Source organism: Dendrobates tinctorius, unplaced genomic scaffold, assembly GCF_039654945.1.
Source record: "Dendrobates tinctorius isolate UK_male_01 unplaced genomic scaffold, ASM3965494v1 ptg000011l, whole genome shotgun sequence".
Lineage (NCBI taxonomy): Eukaryota > Metazoa > Chordata > Amphibia > Anura > Dendrobatidae > Dendrobates > Dendrobates tinctorius.
Genome location: NW_027361679.1, coordinates 99,965,381 through 99,986,162, shown reverse-complemented (window position 1 = coordinate 99,986,162; position 20,782 = coordinate 99,965,381). Strand labels below are relative to the sequence as shown.

The following is a 20,782-nucleotide window of genomic DNA, read 5'->3' as shown; positions in this document are numbered from 1 at the left end:
TGGATACTGGATGCATCCCGCATAATGCAACCCCAATATGATTGCTCCCAATTTCTGAGAGAAGAAACAGCTACTCCACCAAATGTCAGTGAGAATCCACTTCCAAATCCTGATCTGGTGTTATACATGGATGGTTCAAGATATGCTGACGAGTTTGGTAGATTCCACACGGGATATGCTGTTACCACAGAGGACACTGTAGTGCACGCAGCTGCACTCCCGCCCTCACAGTCAGCACAAGAAGCAGAATTTCAGGCTCTGTCTACTGCATGTATTTTGGCCAAGAACAGGCGGGCTAATATATACACGGACTCACGGTATGCATTTGGTATTGCTCACGATTTTGGGGCTCTATGGGCCAATCGAGGGTTTATTACTACTGCCGGAACCCCAGTGAAAAATGCTGAAGCTGTTAAAACCCTCATGGACTCAATCAAATTACCTACTCAGGTGGCTATTATCAAAGTTAAGGTGCACGGTCCTAGGAACAGTCCACAGACTGTTGGCAACGCATTTGCGGATATGCAAGCAAAAGCCGCCGCTCTCTTACCCGTGAACCAACCATACCAACTATGGTGACTACACACTCTCAGCGTAAACAGTTACAAGAAGCATTGACCCTACAAGAACCTGATGATCTACAACAGACTGAAGTTTTCTGTCTGACCCCGCGAGACCGCTTAATGACGATGCAGAGAATGTCTCCAAGGGAAGAGGTGAAGCAATGGAAGACTGATGGGGCATGTATGGATAATGGTCTCTGGAAAAAGGACCAACTCGTGTATCTCCCTAAGCGGATGTACCCTGCTATTGCCATATGGGTCTATATATCGAGGAAAGAATCAGGCCCTCGCCCTGGTGCAAAAATTCTACTGGGCCCCAGGAATTTCCACAGTTTTGACAGTGCTCAACCATGCCTGTAATATCTGTCAGACTTGTAATCCTGGTCAACTTCAACATGTACCCCCGAAGTATCCTGCTAAGCCCGACTATCCTTTTCAAAGGCTCCAGGTGGACCATATCACGTTGCCTAAGTCTGGAAGGTATGAATACGGTTTGGTTGTTGACATGTTCTCCAGTTGGCAGGAAGCATTCCCGGTTACCAACATGACCGCAAAAACCACAGCGAAGAAAGAAGTTATGTGCAGATATGGGGTTCCAGAAGTTGTTGAAAGTGATCAAGGTCCGGCCTTTTCTTCTCATGTGTACCAAGAAGTTCTGAATGCTTGGATCCACTGTAGCCCTCCATACTCCGTACCACCCACAATCCAGTGGGAAACTTGAGAGGCTGAACGGGACACTGAGAGGACAATTGACCAAAATGATGCAGGAGACTATGGCTCCATGGCCAGAGCTTCTATCCATTGTACTATACCACAATCGTACTACCCCTATTGCAAAACATGGCCTGTCCCCATATGAGATAGTTTGGTGCGAGGCCAATTGCAAATTTCCAGCCTCAGCAGTTATCAGAAGAAACTGACCGTGCTGTTCAATGTGTTATTCAGCTTAGTAAAAATCTTGCTAACACCCATGCTCTAGTTTCTTCTTCTCCTCCAGATTCAGCAGACACCTGTCATAACCTGAAGCCTGGTGATTGGGTAGTCGTGAAAAGGCATGTCAGGAAGCACGGACTAGAACCCTTGAATATGCCATTATACTACTTTCTATGCTATTTAGATACGGACATATATGTAGTTTCCGGTTTTCTTGCAATACTATTGGCTTATAAAGTGAAGCATTACCATGATGCTATTGGTAGTTGAGAACTTTGCATAATTAAGCAAAATATTATAAAAGTGACTAAAATAAACGGGACTAGTGATCTGTCTTGATCCTGGTGTACAGAGACCCCCGTCTCCGTGTGGTCATTCCCAGTTGCTAGCAACACTCTGTGGAATAATTTGGAAATCACTGGATCAACCGTGAAGGGTTAATTTAATCCTCTCCCTATCACTGTAAGCATTTGCATCGTGCCGCCGAAGGAAGTTTTGCAGCACGCAACAGGCCAAAACCAGAGTCTATAGTATCAAGCTTCAGGTTAATTGGCATGTGGAAAACTCTGAAGCGGTTGGCCATGATGCCAAAGGCATTTTCTACAACCCGTCGTGCCCTTGACAACCGGTAATTAAAAATTTGTCTTTCCTCCGTAATCCTTTTTTGGGGGTACGGTTTTAGTAGATTGGCATGAAATGGGAAGGCTTCATCGCCGACAAAAACAAAATTAAGGTTGCCTGTTGTCTCAGAGTTGGGAGGCAAGGGCAGGTCACAGTTGTTCAATCACTCTCCAAAACGTGTGTGCTATTAAACACCACCATCAGAAAACCTGCCGTTCATGCCAACATCAACATTAATAAATTCGTAATTGGCGTTAACAAGGGCCATCAGGATGATGCTGAAATAGCCCTTATAATTGTAGAAATAGGATCCGCTGTTCGGTGGTTGAGTGATCCGCACGTTTCCCGTCCAAAGCCCCACCACAGTTAGGGAACTGACAAAGCTGCTCAAAATCTGAGGCAATATTTTTCCATTCCGCCTCAGTTTTGGGAAACTGCATGCAGCTCCGTAGACTGTGGACAATTGCATTACATGTCTCCGGAAATTAAAACGTTGAGCAGGGACTTTGAAACAGCTGAAGAAAATTGTAAGTCTTGCAGTGAGCGTCCAGTGGCCAGGAATCGCAGCGTGACTGCCAATCTTTCGTCTGCTGGGACAGCAGCACGCATTGCTGTATCCTTCCGTTGAATAAGTGGCTTAACACTTTCCAGTAACAGTTTGAAGGATTCCTCTGACTTCCACAGATAGTTGCGGAAATCACGAGGATTCTTCTCCTGAAGCTCTCTTACAAATTGCATGTGGGAGAATTTGGACCTCTGCTCCAGCCATTCTCTGGTCCACATGCGACGCTTTCGTTTGGAACGCCTCTCTAGCATCTGTGCCTCATCTTGTTGCCGATCTCCCTCAAGCAGCAATGCAGCAACCACAACAGCACGCTCCGTATCGTTCATGATGTGCAAACTGCAAAATAAAAGGTAAAGATGAGAGAAGTTTATAAAAAACAATAACGCGATTATTATAACTGGACATGTTAACTGTTAGGATTGCATATAATTGATGGCTGACATAATAAGTAATGGAAACGCTACAAAGATCCTACAATGGCGGGGGCGGGTGGGGCAGGAAGACTAAAATGGCTGCCCATGCCAAAGCGTATGTACACAGATAGAAGCCAAGCAGCCCCCATTTGCTTGCAAGTGTTAAATCATGACCACAATGTAGAATAGAGTTATGATTAAATATAATAGATAGCTGACCTAAAAAAGGAAATGCAACAAAGATCCTAATTTGAGACCCCAAACAATGCCTACCTTGCAAGATGGAGCAAAAAAATCAGAAGGTGTAGGAAAATCCAAGAATAAATAGCGCTGTAGCTAATCAGACAGGGTCGCTGAAGCAAGCCGCTTAGTAAAATCGACGAAGAACGCACTAGCGACTCACACCGGAACGCTGCAGGAATACTGTATAATACGATCCACAGCGCTTAGGAACAATGGATGGGAGTGCTGCTATGTTGTCTTTTATGACGAGGTCGCAGTAGTGGACACCAATCGGAGCTGAGGGTGCATTGAAAAGAAAAATCAAAATCACATCTGCATCGCCGAGTTCTGAGTTGCCAACAAGGTCGCTCGTCGTTGATTAAGGGCGCCAAACACAGCGATGCATGCTGGCCAGCGGGACTCTAACGATCAAAAAATGGCCCAGGACATTCAAGCACGATCAGCGACATTGCAGCGGGGGCCCAGTCGCTGCTGAGTGTCACATGTAGCGAGATCGATGGCGAGGTCGCTGTTGCGTCACAAAATCGGTGACGCTTCAGCAATCTCTCTATATGAGAAGGGGCCTTTAGACTGCCCAATGTATTGTCTCCTAGAGATAAGCCATCACTAGCATTGTTTGGTGATCGCTTTCCCATAAAGAACACAAGAGTGCACAACCAAACAAGCACCCCTGTGTATGGGAGAGCTGGCCGAGATAGTGAACCATCCTGACCGCTATCTAATGTGTATGATGAGCTTTATTTCATGACCATGAGGATAAAAGGTTATAACAAAATTCTGTAGTACAAACATGGAGGCAGATAACACATGAAAATAGGGGATTTAAATCAATTCCTCCTCACTCTTTGCACATTGACCTCTGTGTATGTTATAGTACATGCCCACAAAACTGCCATCAGCTAATGATGAGCGAGTATACTCGTTGATCGGGTATTCCCGAGCATGCTCGGGTGATCTCCGAGTATTTTGGCGCGCTCAGAGATTTAGTTTTCATCGCCTCAGCTGCATGATTTACGGCTGCTGGACAGCCTGAATACACTTGGGAATTTCCTAACAAACAGGCATTCCTCACATGTATTCAGCCTGTCCAGCAGCCACAAATCATGCAGCTGCATCGACAGAAACTAAATCTCCGAGCATGCCAAAATACTCGGAGGCCACCCGAGCAACGAGTATACTCGCTCATCACTACCATTAATACTTCTTTTTCTATCTCATCCAATTTAGGGTGGACATATTGGTGCCTACTCCATGAGTCAAGCGAGAAGAAAAAGAATACAGTCATATAACAAGCATTCAGCTCCTATAGCCGCTTCTGGTGCTTATAATGTAGCAAGCACTAAAAAGACTGGAACTGCCTGAAAGTCTATATAATCTTCAACTATTAAGGGTCCATCACAATGCATAGGAACTACAATAGAGGAAATACTTTTTTCTGAACACTTTACTTGTCTAATAACATGCAGTAGTAATACATACAATTGACATGGAAAGTAAAAGCTGACATACTGCTATACAGAAGTCTGTATCCAGGGAAAGTACAGTATGCATTTACCGATATTGTGTTCCCAAATTCTAGACATTAGAATACTACATACTTAATCAGCTCTGCATTAGGGCCAGTGTTTCCTTAAATGCTCCTTTAACTGAGGAATAGTGGCTTGCTGCATTTTGCACACATTACACTGGAGGGAAGACTTCAACAGCTCGGAGGCTCCATCTCTTACAGTTACTTCCCCCTTTAACTTTATCATGTCCATTACCGCTGGAAGAAAAAATAATGAAAAAAAAAGTGACACAAATATTAATAAAATAAGTATGTTAGTGTAACATTCAAGTCAGTACATCTTCAGCATAAGCCATGAGAAAGCGGTTCAGATGGCAGTATTTTCATAGACTTATTATTAAAAGGGTTTTTCCAGGCTAAACATAAATTTCTATGCGACTGCAGATTGTCAAATCCTCACAGTCTGCAATGTGCCCACCATCAGGATTCTGCTCTATTTCCTGCTCAGTCACATACTGAATCCTGGTGATATTGTTGCTGGATATTGCAATTATTTGTTTTATGTGCACAATCTTCTCTTTGCTGTTTATTTTTAGTGGCTACACATGTGGTCAAAATTGTTGGTACCCCTTGTTTAACCCCTTTCTGCCATTAGATGTACTATCCCATCCATGTGCCTTGGGACTTAGTTCCCAAGGATGGGATAGTACGTCTAATGCGATCAGTGGCGCCTACATGGTGAGCGCCGCTGATCGCGGCCGGGTGTCAGCTGATTATCACAGCTGACACCCGTCACAATGTGTCAGGGGCGGTCACGGACCGCCCCCGACACATTAACCCCTTGTACACCGCGATCAAACACGATCGCGGTGTACCGGGGCTTAAAGGGAAGCATCGGCAGGGAGGGGGCTCCCTCCGTGCTTCCCTGAGCCCCCCACGGCAGCGCAATGTGCAGTGCTGCTGCGGGGGACTCCTTCCCTACAGGCCCCCAGATCCAAGATGGCGACGGGGGCATTCGGGGGCCTGTAGGGAGCTGACTTCCTCACTGCCTGCAAAGCGCAGGCATGAGGAAGTCTGCAGAACTGCCTGTGACAGATTGCTGATCTGTCACAGTGATCTGTCACAGGACAGTAACATAGTAACATAGTTATTAAGGTTATTAAGGTTGAAGGGAGACTTTAAGTCCATCTAGTTCAACCCATATCCTATCCTAACTTGCCCTAACATGTTGATCCAGAGGAAGGCAAAAAAAACCCATGTGGCAAACAGTAAGTTTCACATTGGGGGAAAAAATTCCTTCCCGACTCCACATACGGCAATCAGACTAGCTCCCTGGATCAACGCAATATTAAGGAAACTAGTGTATATACCCTGTAATATTATACTTTTCAAGAAAGGCATCCAGTCCCTTCTTAAATTTTAGTAGGGAATCACTCATTACAACATCATATGGCAGAGAGTTCCATAGTCTCGCTGCTCTTACAGTAAAGAATCCACGTCTGTGAGTATGCTTAAACCTTCTTTCCTCCAGACGTAGAGGATGCCCCCTTGTCCCCGTCACAGGTCTAAGAGTAAAAAGATCATCAGAAAGCTCTTGGTATTGTCTCCGCATATATTTATACATTGTAATAAGATCACCCCTAAGCCTTCGATTCTCCAAACTAAATAACCCCAAATGTAATAACCTGTCATGGTATTGCAGACCCCCTAGTTCCCTAATAACCTTGGTCGCTCTTCTCTGCACCCGCTCCAGTTCAGCTATGTGTTTCTTATACACCGGAGACCAGAACTGTACACAGTATTCTAAGTGTGGTCGCACTAGTGACTTATATAGAGGTAAAATTATGTTCTCCTCATGAGCATCTATGCCTCTTTTAATGCATCCCATTATTTTATTTGCCTTTGCAGCAGCTGCCTGACACTGGCCGCTAAATGTGAGTTTGTCGTCCACCCATACACCCAGGTCTTTTTCAGTGACTGTTTTGCCCAGTGTTTTACAATTAAGCACATAATTATACAACTTGTTCGTTCTACCCAAGTGCATGACCTTACATTTATCCCCATTAAAGCTCATTTGCCATTTATCAGCCCGAGCTTCTAGTTTACATAAATCCTCCTGTAATATAAAATTGTCCTCCTCTGTATTGATTACCCTGCAGAGTTTAGTGTCATCTGCAAATATTGAAATTCTACTCTCTATGCCCCCTACAAGGTCATTAATAAATATGTTAAAAAGAAGCGGGCCCAAAACTGACCCCTGTGGTACCCCACTGCTAACCGTGACCCAGTCCGAGTGTGCTCCATTAATAACCACCCTTTGTTTCCTATCCCTGAGCCAGCTCTTAACCCACCTACACATATTTTCCCCTATCCCCATTGTTCTCATTTTATGTATCATCCTTTTGGGTGGCACCGTATCAAAAGCTTTTGAAAAGTCCATGTACACCACGTCCACTGCATTCCCTTGGTCCAGTCCGGAACTTACCTCTTCATAAAAGCTTATCAGATTAGTCTGACAGGAACGGTCCCTTGTAAACCCATGTTGATATTGAGTCATGAGGTTATTCTTCTCCAGATACTCCAGTATAGTATCTCTTAGGAAACCCTCCAGGATCTTACCCACAGTTGAGGTTAAACTTACTGGCCTATAATTTCCAAGTTCAGTTTTTGTCCCCTTTTTGAATATTGGCACCACATTTGCTATACGCCAGTCCTGTGGTACAGACCCTGTTATTATGGAATCTTTAAAGATTAAAAATAATGGTCTATCTATGACTGTACTTAATTCCTGCAGTACTCGGGGGTGTATCCCATCCGGGCCCGGGGATTTGTCAATTTTAGTGATTTTTAGACGCCGCCGTACTTCCTGCTGGGTTAAGCAGGTGACATTTAATGGAGAATTTTTATTCCTGATCATGTTATCCATCATGGGATTTTCTTGTGTAAATACTGTTGAAAAAAAGTCATTTAGCATATTGGCTTTTTCCTCATCCTCCTCCACCATTTCACCCAGACTATTTTTAAGGGGGCCAACACTATCATTTTTTAGTTTCTTACTATTTATGTAGTTAAAGAATATTTTGGGATTATTTTTACTTTCTCTGGCAATGAGTCTCTCTGTCTCAATCTTTGCTGTCTTGATTTGCTTTTTACAGAATTTATTTAATCTTCTGTATTTAGTTAATGCCTCATCACTACCTACTTGCTTTAATTCTCTAAATGCTTTGTTTGTCCCTTATTGTGCCCCTTACAGCTCTATTTAGCCATAGTGGTTTCTTCCTATTTCTCGCATGTTTATTCCCATACGGTATATATTGTGCACAGCTCCTATTCAGGATGCTAATAAACGTCTCCCATTTTCTTTGTGTATTTTTATGTCTCAGGATATCATCCCAGTTAATTGCACCAAGATCATCTCTCATCCGTTGGAAATTTGCTTCCCTGAAGTTTAGTGTCCTTGTAACCCCTCTACTACACATCTTATTAAAGGATACATGAAAACTTATTAATTTGTGATCACTATTACCCAAGTGACCCCCAACCCTTACATTTGATATGCGGTCTGGCCTGTTGGTTAATATTAGGTCTAGCAGTGCCCCCCCTCTTGTTGGGTCCTGAACCAGTTGTGAAAGGTAATTGTCTCTCATAGTAGTCAAAAACCTATTACCTTTGCTGGAACTGCAGATTTCGGTTCCCCAATGTATTTCAGGGTAGTTGAAGTCCCCCATAATAATGACTTCTCCTTGAGTCGCAGCTTCATCTATTTGCTTTATGAGGATATTCTCTGTTGCTTCCATTATTTTTGGAGACTTATAACAAACCCCTATCAGTAATTTATTATTTTTCCCCCCTCCCCTTATCTCTACCCACAGGGACTCTACATTTTCATTAGATTCATACAGTACATATTATCACGAAGGATGGGTTTTAAGGATGATTTTACATATAAACACACACCTCCCCCTCGCTTATTTGTACGGTCATTTCTGAACAGACTATAGCCCTGTAAATTAACCGCCCAGTCATGGCTCTCGTCCAGCCATGTCTCAGATATCCCCACCATGTCATAATTATGTTCCAACAACATTAACTCCAGTTCCTCCATCTTGTTGGCGAGGCTTCTGGCATTAGTATACATGCCCTTTATGTATCTCTCTATACCTCTATTCTTTCTTAAATTATTAACTGTTCTAACCCCACCCCCCATGCCACCCCCAATTTCAGTATTTGTGCCCAGGTCTCTAACTGCACTGTTTTCCCCTCCTATAAAAGGAATACCCTCCGCCCCCCTCCCCTAGTTTAAACACTCCTCCAACCTTCTAGCCATTTTCTCCCCCAGCACAGCTGCACCCTCCCCATTGAGGTGCAACCCGTCCCTAGCGTAGAACCTGTAGCCAACTGAGAAGTCGGCCCAGTTCTGCAGGAACCCAAACCCCTCCTTCCTACACCAATTCCTGAGCCACTTATTAACCTCCCTAATCTCCCGTTGCCTCTCTGGCGTGGCACGTGGTACAGGAAGTATTTCCGAAAATACCACCTTGGAGGTCCTTGCTTTAAGCTTACAGCCTAATTCCCTGAAATCATCTTTAAGGACCTTCCACCTACCTCTAACTTTGTCATTTGTGCCAATGTGCACCATGACCGCTGGATCCTCACCAGCCCCTCCCAGTAATCTGTCAACCCGATCAGCGATGTGTCGGACTCGAGCGCCAGGTAGGCAGCACACCGTTCGACGATCCCTGTCTTTGTGACAGATTGCCCTATCTGTTCCCCTAATAATTGAGTCTCCCACTACCAGAACCTGTCTAGCCTGCCCTGCTCTCCTATTTCCCCCCTTACTGGAGCAGACACTTCTCCGGCTTTCAGAGGACATGCCTTGCTGCAGCGGTGCTACTCCTGCACTAACACTCCCCTCATCTGCCAACTTAGCAAACTTATTGGGGTGTGCCAGATCATGACTAGCCTCCCTGGTGCTCTTCCCTCTACCCCGCCTTCTGTCACCCAGCTAGCTGCTTCACTGTCCTGCAGCTCCAACCTAGCATCCCCCCCCCTCATCTATCCCAGTGAGCGTCTGCTCAGTGAGCAGAAGACTCCTTTCCATATTGTCTATGGATCTCAGTGTTGCCAGCTGCACATTTAGATCCAGTATCTGGGCTTCCAAATGCACAACGTGCTCACATCTTGCACAGCAGTATGCACCCTCGACCGGCTGTTCAAGGATTTCATACATGCGGCAAGACGTGCACTGGATGGCATTGGCAATAGTGGAGCACATCCTAATGGGGATTGCACCAGACAATAAGATAAGCAGAAATAAATTTAAAAAAAAAATAAAATAAAATAAAGTATTAATTTAATATAACAGCAATTCAGTAAGACCTCCCTTGGAAACTCCCTGAATCCAAAGTCACTGAATCTCAAGTCACACACTTACCACAGTTCGCACTACGCTCAGGTCACACTCAGCTCGTTCACACTCGCTCAGACAGAAGATTTAAAAGAGTTTTTTTTTTTTTCCCCCTTTCACCAGCACACCACCTTGCTGCTCAATGCACTTCCAAAAGGAGTTGAGCCCCAACCAGCTGCCCCTTATAAACCCTTAATTACTGTATGAACTCCCACCCTTAATTAACCCCTTGTGAATATAGTTACACCTCAAGATTTAAATGCAATATAGCTAACCCTTAAAAACAGATAGTAAAATAAGAGATTAACCCTGTAGAGAGAAAAAATAGGTTAAACAAGCCCCCAAGCCCCCCAAAAATTGAACAGGTAGAAAGCACTCAGCAACCTACAATTCAGCAACTCACACAGGTATTTGTTATAGGTTTTCCAAATACCTCTTCACTGAATCTCAAGTCACACACTTACCACAGTTCGCACTTACGCTCAGGTCATACTCAGCTCGTTCACACTCGCTCAGACAGAAGATTTAAGAGAGTTTTTTTTTTTTTTTTTTTCCCCTTTCACCAGCACACCACCTTGCTGCTCAATGCACTTCCAAAAAAAGGGAAGATGCAGTGATGTCCCACCTGGGACTATGTAATAAAGTAAAAAAAAAAAAAAAAAAAAGTAAAAATAATTTAGAATAAAAAACGCTAAATAAATTTGTAAAAAAAAAAAAAAAAATTCCCCAATAAATTCATTTTTTGAAAACATAAAAAAAACAATAAAAGTACACATTTGGTATCACTGCGTCCGTAGCGACCTGCCCTATAAAACTGTCCCATTAATTAACCCCTTTAGCGAACCCCTTAAAAAATAAAAAACAAAGCAAAAAATAATGATTTATTATCATATCACCGAACAAAAAGTGCAATAACGCGCGATCAAAAACACGCATATAAATATCCATGGTACCGCTGAAAACGTCATCTTGTCCCGCAAAAAACGAGCTGCCATACAGCGTCATCCGCAAAAAAAATAAAAAAGTTATAGCTCGCAGAATAAAGCGATGCAAAAATAATTTTTTATATAAAATTGTTTTCATTGCAAAAAAACAACAAAACATAAAAAAACGACCTAAATGAGGTATCGCTGTAACCGTACTGACCTGAAGAATAAAACCGCTTTATCAATTTTACCGCACGTGGAACGGTGTAAACGCACCCCCCCAAAAGAAATTCATGAAACGCTGGTTTTTGTTCATTCTGAGTCCCAAAAATCGGAATAAAAAGCGATCAAAAAATGTCACGTGCCCGAAAATGGTACCAATAAAAACGTCAACTCGTCCCGCAAAGAATAAGACCTCACATGACTCGGTGGGTCAAAATACGGAAAAATTATAGCTCTCAATATGTGGTGATGCAAAAACTATTTTTACAATAAAAAGCGTCTTTTAGCGTGCAACAGCCGCGAAACATAAAAACCGCCATAAATAGTAAATCAAACCCCCCGTTATCACCCCCTTAGTTAGGGAAAAATAATAAAGTATTTATTTCCATTTTCCCATTAGGCTAGGGTTAGGGCTCAGATTAGGGTTAGGGGTGTGTTGGGGTTAGGGTTGGAGTTATAATTGGGGGGTTTCCACTGTTTGGGCACATCAGGTGCTCTCCAAATGCAACATGGCGTCTGATCTCAATTCCAGCCAATTCTGCTTTGAAAAAGTCAAATGGTGCTCCTTCCCTTCCAAGCTCTGCCATGCGCCTAAACAGTGTTTTACCCCCACATATAGGGTATCAGCATACTGAGGACAAATTGCAAAACAACTTTTGGGGTCCAATTTCTCCTGTTACCCTTAGGAAAATAAAAAATTGGGGGCAAAAATATCATTTTTGTGGAAAAAAAATGATTTTTTTATTTTCACGCCCAGGCGTTATAAACTTCTGTGAAGCACTTGGGGGTTCAAAGTGCTCACTACACATCTAGATAAGTTCCGTGGGGTGTCTAGTTTCCAAGATGGGGTCACTTGTGGGGAGTTTCAATAGTTTAGGTACATCAGGGGCTCTCCAAACGCAAATGACACCCGCAGACCAATCCATCAAAGTCTGCTTTCCAAAACGTCACTACTTCCCTTCCGAGCCCCGACGTGTGCCCATACAGTAGTTTTCTCCCACATATGAGGTATCAGCGTACTCAGGACAAATTGGACAACTTTTGGGGTCCAATTTCTCCTTGTACCCTTGGGAAAATGAAATAATTGGTGACTAAAAGATCATGTTTATGGAAAAAATACGATTTATTTTATTTTCACGCCCGGGCGTGTTAAACTTCTGTAAAGCCCTTGGGGGTTCAAAGTTCTCACCACACATCTAGATAAGTTCCTTGGGGGATCTAGTTTCCAAAATGGTGTCATTTGTGGGGGGTTTCCACTGTTTTGGTACATCAGGGGTTTTCCAATCGCGACATGGTGTTCGATCTCAATTCCAGCCAAAAACGTCAAATGGCGCTGCTTCCCTTCCGAACTCCGCCATGCGCCCAAATAGTCATTGACACCCACATATGGGGTATCAGCATACTCAGGACAAATTGCACAATAACTTTTCGGGTCCTGTTTCCCTTGGAAAAATAAAAATTGGGGGTGAAAAGATCATTTTTGTGGAAAAAAATATGATTTTTTAATTGTACCGCTGTACGTTATAAACTTCTGTGAAGCCCTTGTGGGTTCAAAGTTCTCACCACATACCTAGATAAGTTCCTTGTAGGGTCTAGTTTCCAAAATGGGGTCACTTGGGGGGGGGTTTCCACTGTTTAGGTACATCAGGGGCTCTCCAAACGCGACATGGCGTCCGATCTGAATTCCAGCCAATTTTGTATTGAAAAAGTCAAACGGCGCTCCTTCCCTGCTGAGGTCTGCCATGCGCCGAAACAGTGGTTCCCCCCCACATATCAGGTATCAGCGTACTCAGGACAAATTGCAAAATAACTTTTGCAGTCCAATTTCTCCTGTTACTCTTGGTAAAATAAAAAAAATGGAACCTGAATTATTTTTTTAGTGAAAAAAAGCTACATGTTCATTTTTTTTAAATATTCAAAAAATTCCTGTGACGGATCTAAAGGGTTAATAAACTTCTCGAATGTGGTTTTGAGCACCTTAAGGGGTGCAGTTTTTAGAATGGTGTCACTTTTGGGTATTTTCTATCATATAGACCCCTCAAAGTGGCTTCAAATGTGATGTGGTCCGTAAAAATAAAATGGTGTTGCAAAAATGAGAAATCGCTGGTCAATTTTTAACGCTTATAACTTCCTAACAAAAAAGAAATTTTGGTTCCAAAATTGTGCTGATGTAAAGTAAACATGTGGGAAATGTTACTTATCAAGTTTTGTGTGCCGTATCTCTGTGATTTAACCCCTTCACCCCCAAGGGTGGTTTGCACGTTCATGACCGGGCCAATTTTTACAATTCTGACCACTGTACCTTTATGAGGTCATAACTCGAACGCTTCCATGGATCCCGGTGATTCTGACATTGTTTTCTCGTGACATATTGTACTTCATGTTAGTTGTAAAATTTCATTCAAATAACTTGCGTTTATTTGTGAAAAAAATGGAAATTTGGCAAAAATTTTGAAAACTTCGCAATTTTCCAACTTTGAAGTTTTATGCCCTTAAATCACAGAGATACGGTACACAAAAAACTTGATAAGTAACATTTCCCACATGTTTACTTTACATCAGCACAATTTTGGAACCAAAATTTTTTTTTGTTAGGAAGTTATAAGGGTTAAAAGTTGACCAGCGATTTCTCATTTTTACAACACCATTTTATTTTTAGGACCACATCACATTTGAAGCCACTTTGAGGGGTCTATATGATAGAAAATACCCAAAAGTGACACCATTCTAAAAACTGCACCCCTTAAGGTGCTCAAAACCACATTCAAGAAGTTTATTAACCCTTTAGGTGCGTAACAGGAATTTTTTTGAATATTTAAAAAAAAATGAACATCTAACTTTTTTTCATAAAAAAAATAATTCAGGTTCAATTTTTTTTATTTTACCAAGGGTAACAGGAGAAATTTGACTGCAAAAGTTATTGTGCAATTTGTCCTGAGTACGCAGATACCTGATTTGTGGGGGGGAACGACTGTTTCGGCGCATGGCAGAGCTCAGAATGGAAGGAGCGCCGTTTGACTTTTTCAATGCAAAATTGGCTGGAATTCAGATTGGACGCCATGTCACGTTTGGAGAGTCCCTGATGTACCTAAACAGTGGAAACCCCCTACAAGTGACCCCATTTTGGAAACTAGACCCCCTAAGGAACTTATCTAGATGTGTGGTGAGAACTTTGAACCCCCATGGGCTTCACAGAAGTTTATAACATAAAGCCATACAATTAAAAAATCATATTTTTTCCACAAAAATGATCTTTTCACCCTCAATTCTTATTTTTCCAAGGGTAACAGGACCCTAAAAGTTATTGTGCAATTTGTCCTGAGTACGCTGATACCCCACATGTGGGGTAAACCACTATTTGGGCGCATGGCAGAGCTCGGAAGGGAAGCAGCGCCATTTGACGTTTTGGGCTGGAATTGAGATCGGACTCCATGTCGCGTTTGGAAAACCCCTGATGTACCAAAACAGTGGAAACCCCCCACAAATGACACCATTTTGGAAACTAGACCCCCTAAGGAACTTATCTAGATGTGTGGTGAGAACTTTGAACCCCCATGGGCTTCACAGAAGTTTATAACATAAAGCCATACAATTAAAAAATCATATTTTTTCCACAAAAATGATCTTTTCACCCTCAATTCTTATTTTTCCAAGGGTAACAGGACCCTAAAAGTTATTGTGCAATTTGTCCTGAGTACGCTGATACCCCACATGTGGGGGTAAACCACTATTTGGGCGCATGGCAGAGCTCGGAAGGGAAGCAGCGCCATTTGACGTTTTTGGCTGGAATTGAGATCGGACACCATGTCGCGTTTGGAAAACCCCTGATGTACCAAAACAGTGGAAACCCCCCACAAATGACACCATTTTGGAAACTAGACCCCCTAAGGAACTTATCTAGATGTGTGGTGAGCACTTTGAACCCCCAAGTGTTTCACAGAAGTTTATAACACTCGGACGTGAAAATAAAAAAAATCATTTTTTTCCACAAAAATGATATTTTTGCCCCCAATTTTTTATTTTCCTAAGGGTAACAGGAGAAATTGGACCCCAAAAATTGTTTTGCAATTTGTCCTGAGTAGGCTGATACCCTACATGTGGGGGTAAAACACTGTTTGGGCGCATGGCAGAGCTTGGAAGGGAAGGAGCACCATTTGACTTTTTCAACTCAGAATTGGCTGGAATTGAGATCAGACGCCATGTTGCATTTGGAGAGCCCCTGATGTGCCCAAACAGTGGAAACTCCCAATTATAACTCCAACCCTAACCCCAACACACCCCTAACCCTAATCTGAGCCCTAACCCTAGCCCTAACCCTAGCCCTAACCCTAACCCTAAGGCTGTGTGCACACGCTGCGGATTTTGCTGCGGTTCCGCAGCAGTTTTGGCCGCTGCGGACCAGCAGCAGTTTTTGCTGCGGTGTACAGTACCATGATTCCCTATGGGAATCAAAAGCCGCAGTGCAGACGGTGCGGAATTTTCCGCGCGGATTATCTGCGGTTTTCAATCCGCAGAAAGAATTGACATGTCAATTCTTTCTGCGGATTCTCCTGCGGTTCGCCATCTCCTCTATTGAGGAGATGAAAAACCGCAGGACAAAACCGCAGAGCAATCCTCAGGTAAAACCGCAGGTCTTTTGACCTGCGGTTTCACCTGCGGATTTTACAAAATCTGCGCGGGTGAATCCGCACCTAATCCGCAGCGTGTGCACACAGCCTTACCCTAACGGTAAAATGGAGATAAATACTTTTTTTTTAGTTTTATTATTTTTCCCTAACTAAGGGGGTGATAACGGGGGGTTTGACTTACTATTTATGGCGGTTTTTATGTTTGGCGGCTGTCAGACGCCAAAAGACGCTTTTTATTGTAAAATAGTTTTTGCATCACCACATATTGAGAGCTATAATTTTTCCGTATTTTGACCCACTGAGTCATGTGAGGTCTTATTTTTTGCGGGACAAGTTGACGTTTTTATTGGTACCATTTTCGGGCACGTGACATTTTTTGATCGCTTTTTATTCCTATTTTTGGGACGCAGAATGAACAAAAACCAGCGTTTTATGAATTTCTTTTGGGGGGGTGCGTTTACACCGTTCCGCGTGCGGTAAAATTGATAAAGCGGTTTTATTCTTCGGGTCAGTACGGTTACAGCGATACCTCATTTAGGTCGTTTTTTTATGTTTTTGTCGGTTTTATGCAATGAAAACTATTTTATATAAAAAATAATTATTTTTGCATCGCTTTATTCTGTGAGCTATAACTTTTTTATTTTTTCGCTGATGATGCTGTATTGTGGCTCGTTTTTTGCGGGACAAGATGACGTTTTCAGCGGTACCATGGATATTTATATGCGTCTTTTTGATCGCGCGTTATTACACTTTTTGTTTGGCGGTATGATAATAAATCATTATTTTTTGCTTTTTTTTATTTTTATTTTTTAAGGGGTTCGCTTAAAGGGTTAACTAATGGGACAGTTTTATAGGGCTGGTCATTACGGACGCGGCGATACCTTATATGTGTACTTTTATTGTTTTTTTTTTTTTATTATTTCCAAAAAATGGATTTATTGGGGGAATATTTTTTTTTTTTTTTTCTAATTTATTTGGCGATTTTTTTTAATTTATTTTTACATTTTTTTTTATTTTTTTTTTTACTTTATTACATAGTCCCAGGTGGGACATCACTGTCCTGTGACAGATCGCTGATCTGTCACATCACAGATCACTGTGACAGATCAGCAATCTGTCACAGGCATTGAAGCAGACTTCCTCTTGCCTGCGCTTTGCAGGCACTGAGGAAGCCAGCTTCCTCAGGTCCCCGAAGGCCCCCGTCGCCATCTTGGATTCGGGGGCCTGGAGGATAGGAGCCCCCCGCAGCAGCGCTGCACTTTGCGCTGCCGTGGGGGGCTCAGGGAAGCACGGAGGGAGCCCCCTCCCTCCCGATGCTTCCCTTTAACTCCCGGTACACCGCGATCATGTTTGATCGCGGTGTGCAAGGGGTTAACGTGTCGGGGGCGGTCCGTGACCGCCCCTGACACATAGTGCCGGGTGTCAGCTGTGATAATCAGCTGACACCCGGCCGCGATCAGCGGCGCTCACCACGTGGGCGCCGCTGATCGCGGTAGACGTACTATCCCGTCCACGGTCATACGGGCCCGGGTACCGTGGACGGGATAGTACGTCGGATGTCAGGAAGGGGTTAAGGGCATAAAAATTCAAAGTTGGAAAATTGCGAAATTTTCTAAATTTTCGCCAAATTTCCGTTTTTTTCACAAATAAACGCAAGTTATTTGAATGAAATTTTACCACTAACATGAAGTACAATATGTCACGAGAAAACAATGTCAGAATCACCAGGATCCATGGAAGCGTTTCAGAGTTATTACCTCATAAAGGGACAGTGGTCAGAATTGTAAAAATTGGCCTGGTCATTAATGTGCAAACCACCCTTGGGGCTTAAGAGGTTAATGACAGAAAAACCCACAAAGGTCACAGAAATAACTTGAATCTGACAAAAGTAATAATGAATTAAAAATCTATGAAACTGAACAAATGAAAGTCAGACATTGCTTTTCAACCATGCTTCCACAGAATTTAAAAAAAATAAAACTCATGAAATAGGCCTGGACAGAAATGATGGAACCCTTAACTTAAAGGGGTTGTCCGGGCTTTTCACATAATCTCAGTACATATCTGGGCTGCAGAATTATGACAATAATTTACTTTCTGTCACTAGTTTGCACGGTTTTCTAGATATTCTGAACAGAACGTCCAAGGGGGGGGGGGTTATGGCATTGAAATGAGAACTAGTCGTAACCTCCTACTCTACTCCAAACATGCCCTCTATAGCACCAACCCCACCCTCCATAGCTACAGGCCCTCCCCGTCCACATGAAGAATCGTCCCGTATTCTGGGACAGGCTGCTCCCATCAGTATTTGTGTCATTAGAGACACAGTGCTCACACATACACTGCACCAAATCTGCTGCTGTGTGACACAGAGCTGTCTCATTCACACAGCAGAGGCTTTGTCACACAACAGATGACATCAGTGACTGCCATCCCCTGTGCAGATTAGAAGCTGCAGACCCCCATCACTGGCCATCACACAGTCTGTACTCACTGCTGCCAGCAGCCTGGGACAGTGAGGGAAGGAATTACTGATAATGAGTTATGTATTGTAATCATGGAGTGGCCCAGAATACAGGACGATTTTCACTCCTCACTAGTGTCACTTTCCATAGATAACTGTTCAGTGTGTGTCTGGGGGAGGAGCAGCTGGGTGGTCTGCTCTCTGCAGTGAGGCTGCTAGAGGGGGAGGATTCGTTACTGTGTGATGAGGGCTTTTTTCATGTGGTCGGGGAGGGCCTGTAGCTATGGAGGGTGGGGTTGTTGCTATAGAGGGCATGTTTGGAGTAGAGTAGGAGGTTACGACTAGTTCTCATTTCAATGCCATAACACCCCCCCTTGGACATTCTGTTCAGAATATCTAGAAAACCGTGCAAACTAGTGACAGAAAGTAAATTACTTATTGTCATAATTCTGCAGCCCAGATATGTACTGAGATTATGTGAAAAGCCCGGACAACCCCTTTAACTCCTTAGTGACAGAGCCAATTTGCAGCTTAATGACCAGACCAATTTTTACAATTCTGACCACTGTCACTTTATGATGTTATAACTCTGGAACGCTGTAACGGATCCCGGTGATTCTTAGGCTGGTTTCACATTAGCGCTTTTTAAGCGCACGCACGGCCGGGGGTAGCTGCGCCCTCGAGCCGGCTCTCTGCCCGGCGTGCCCGCCCCTTGCTCGTAGCGCCGCCTCCTAGCGCACAGCGGCGCCTGCGATCGGCGCACCCTATCTTTAGCAAAGGGTGCGCAGATCGTGCGCAGGCCGTGCGCTAGTTGCGCTTTGACCTGCGCTGCGCACTTTTGACGGTGCGCCGTGCGCGCCAAAATCAAACTTTCCGGATTTTGGCGCGCACGGCGCACCGTCAAAAGTGCGCAGCGCAGGTCAAAGCGCAACTAGCGCACGGACTGCGCACCCTATGCTAAAGATAGGGTGCGCCGATCGCAGGCGCCGCTGTGCGCTAGGAGGCGGCGCTACAAGCAAGGGGCGGGCACGCCGGGCAGAGAGCCAGCTCGGGGGCGGAGCTACCCCCGGCCGTGCGTGCGCTTAAAAAGCGCTAATGTGAAACCAGCCTTAGACTGTCTTTTCGTGACAGACATATTGTACTTCATGCTAGTGGTAAAATTTCTTCGATATGACTTGTTTATTTATTTTAAAAAAATGGGAACATTTTTAAAATGTCACAATTTTCAATCTTTTAATTTTTATCCCCTTAAATCAGAGTTATGTGACAAAATAGGTAATAAATAACATTTCCCACATGTCTACTTTACATCAGCACAATTTTGGAATCAAATTTTTTTGTTTGTTAGGAAGTTATAAGGGTTAAAAATTGACCATCACTTTCTCATTTTTACAACAAAATTTACAAAACCATTTTTTTAGGGACCACATCACATTTGAAGTCACTGAGGGGTCTATATGGCTGAAAATACCCAAAAGTGACACCATTCTAAAAAATGTATGTACTTCACAGGAACTGAAGCAATGTGGAAGGAAAAAATGAACATTTAACTTTTGTTCACAAACATTTTACTCCAGAACTAGTTTTTTTATTTTCATAAATGTAAAAAGGGAAAATGAACCAAAAAAATTGTGCAATTTCTCCTGAATAAACCGATACCCCATATGTGGGGGTAAACCACTGTTTGGGCTTAGAAGGGAAGGAGCGCAGTTTGACTTTTTCAATGCAGAATTGGCTGGAATTGAGATCGGACGCCATGTTGCGTTTGGAGATGTTCCATCATTTCTGTCCAGGGCTATTTCATGAGTTTTTTTTTTTATAACATTCTGTGGAAGCATGGTTGAAAAGTGGTAGTTCAGTGCGGACAGCTGTAAGACAGCTGAGAGGCATGGCAAGGGGTGCAGGGACCCTTGCAGTCGGTCCCTGCACCCAGAACGCTGCGATCGATCAGTCAATCTGACTGACCGATCACAGCATCTCCTGCCCGCTAAGTGCAGGAGCTCAGCGCTGCAGTGGCTGAGCTTCCTGCACTTACAGCCAGGAGCGGCGTCCGTGCTGCCCCTAGCTGTTAACCTCCTGACTGCTGTGATCGAGCGCGATTGCAGCGTTCGGGGGGGGAGGCAGAGGGTCGGGGGTTCCCTCTGCCTCAGATCAGCGTCCCCGACCTCAGCCATGATGACCCAGGGTTGACCCCCGGGTCATCAAGCTACGGAAAGCCTCTGAGAACATGCTCACAACATGGTCTCAGAAGCTTTCTCCATAGGCATAATGCATTGCAATGCTGGAGCAT

At 43.6% G+C, this 20,782-nt stretch overlaps 1 protein-coding gene across 3 annotated transcripts in view; it reads right to left on the bottom strand.

Moving 5' to 3' along the window:
* Positions 1-4,764: 4,764 nt before the first annotated feature.
* Positions 4,765-20,782, bottom strand: part of APTX (aprataxin) — a 127,943-nt gene continuing 111,925 nt past the window's right edge. For all 3 annotated transcript variants that reach the window (XM_073545295.1, XM_073545276.1, XM_073545286.1), the window contains one exon: positions 4,765-5,103. In XM_073545295.1, the coding sequence (XP_073401396.1) occupies positions 4,952-5,103 (152 nt within the window). In that variant the 3' untranslated portion in view covers positions 4,765-4,951. The remainder of the gene's footprint in view (positions 5,104-20,782) is intronic.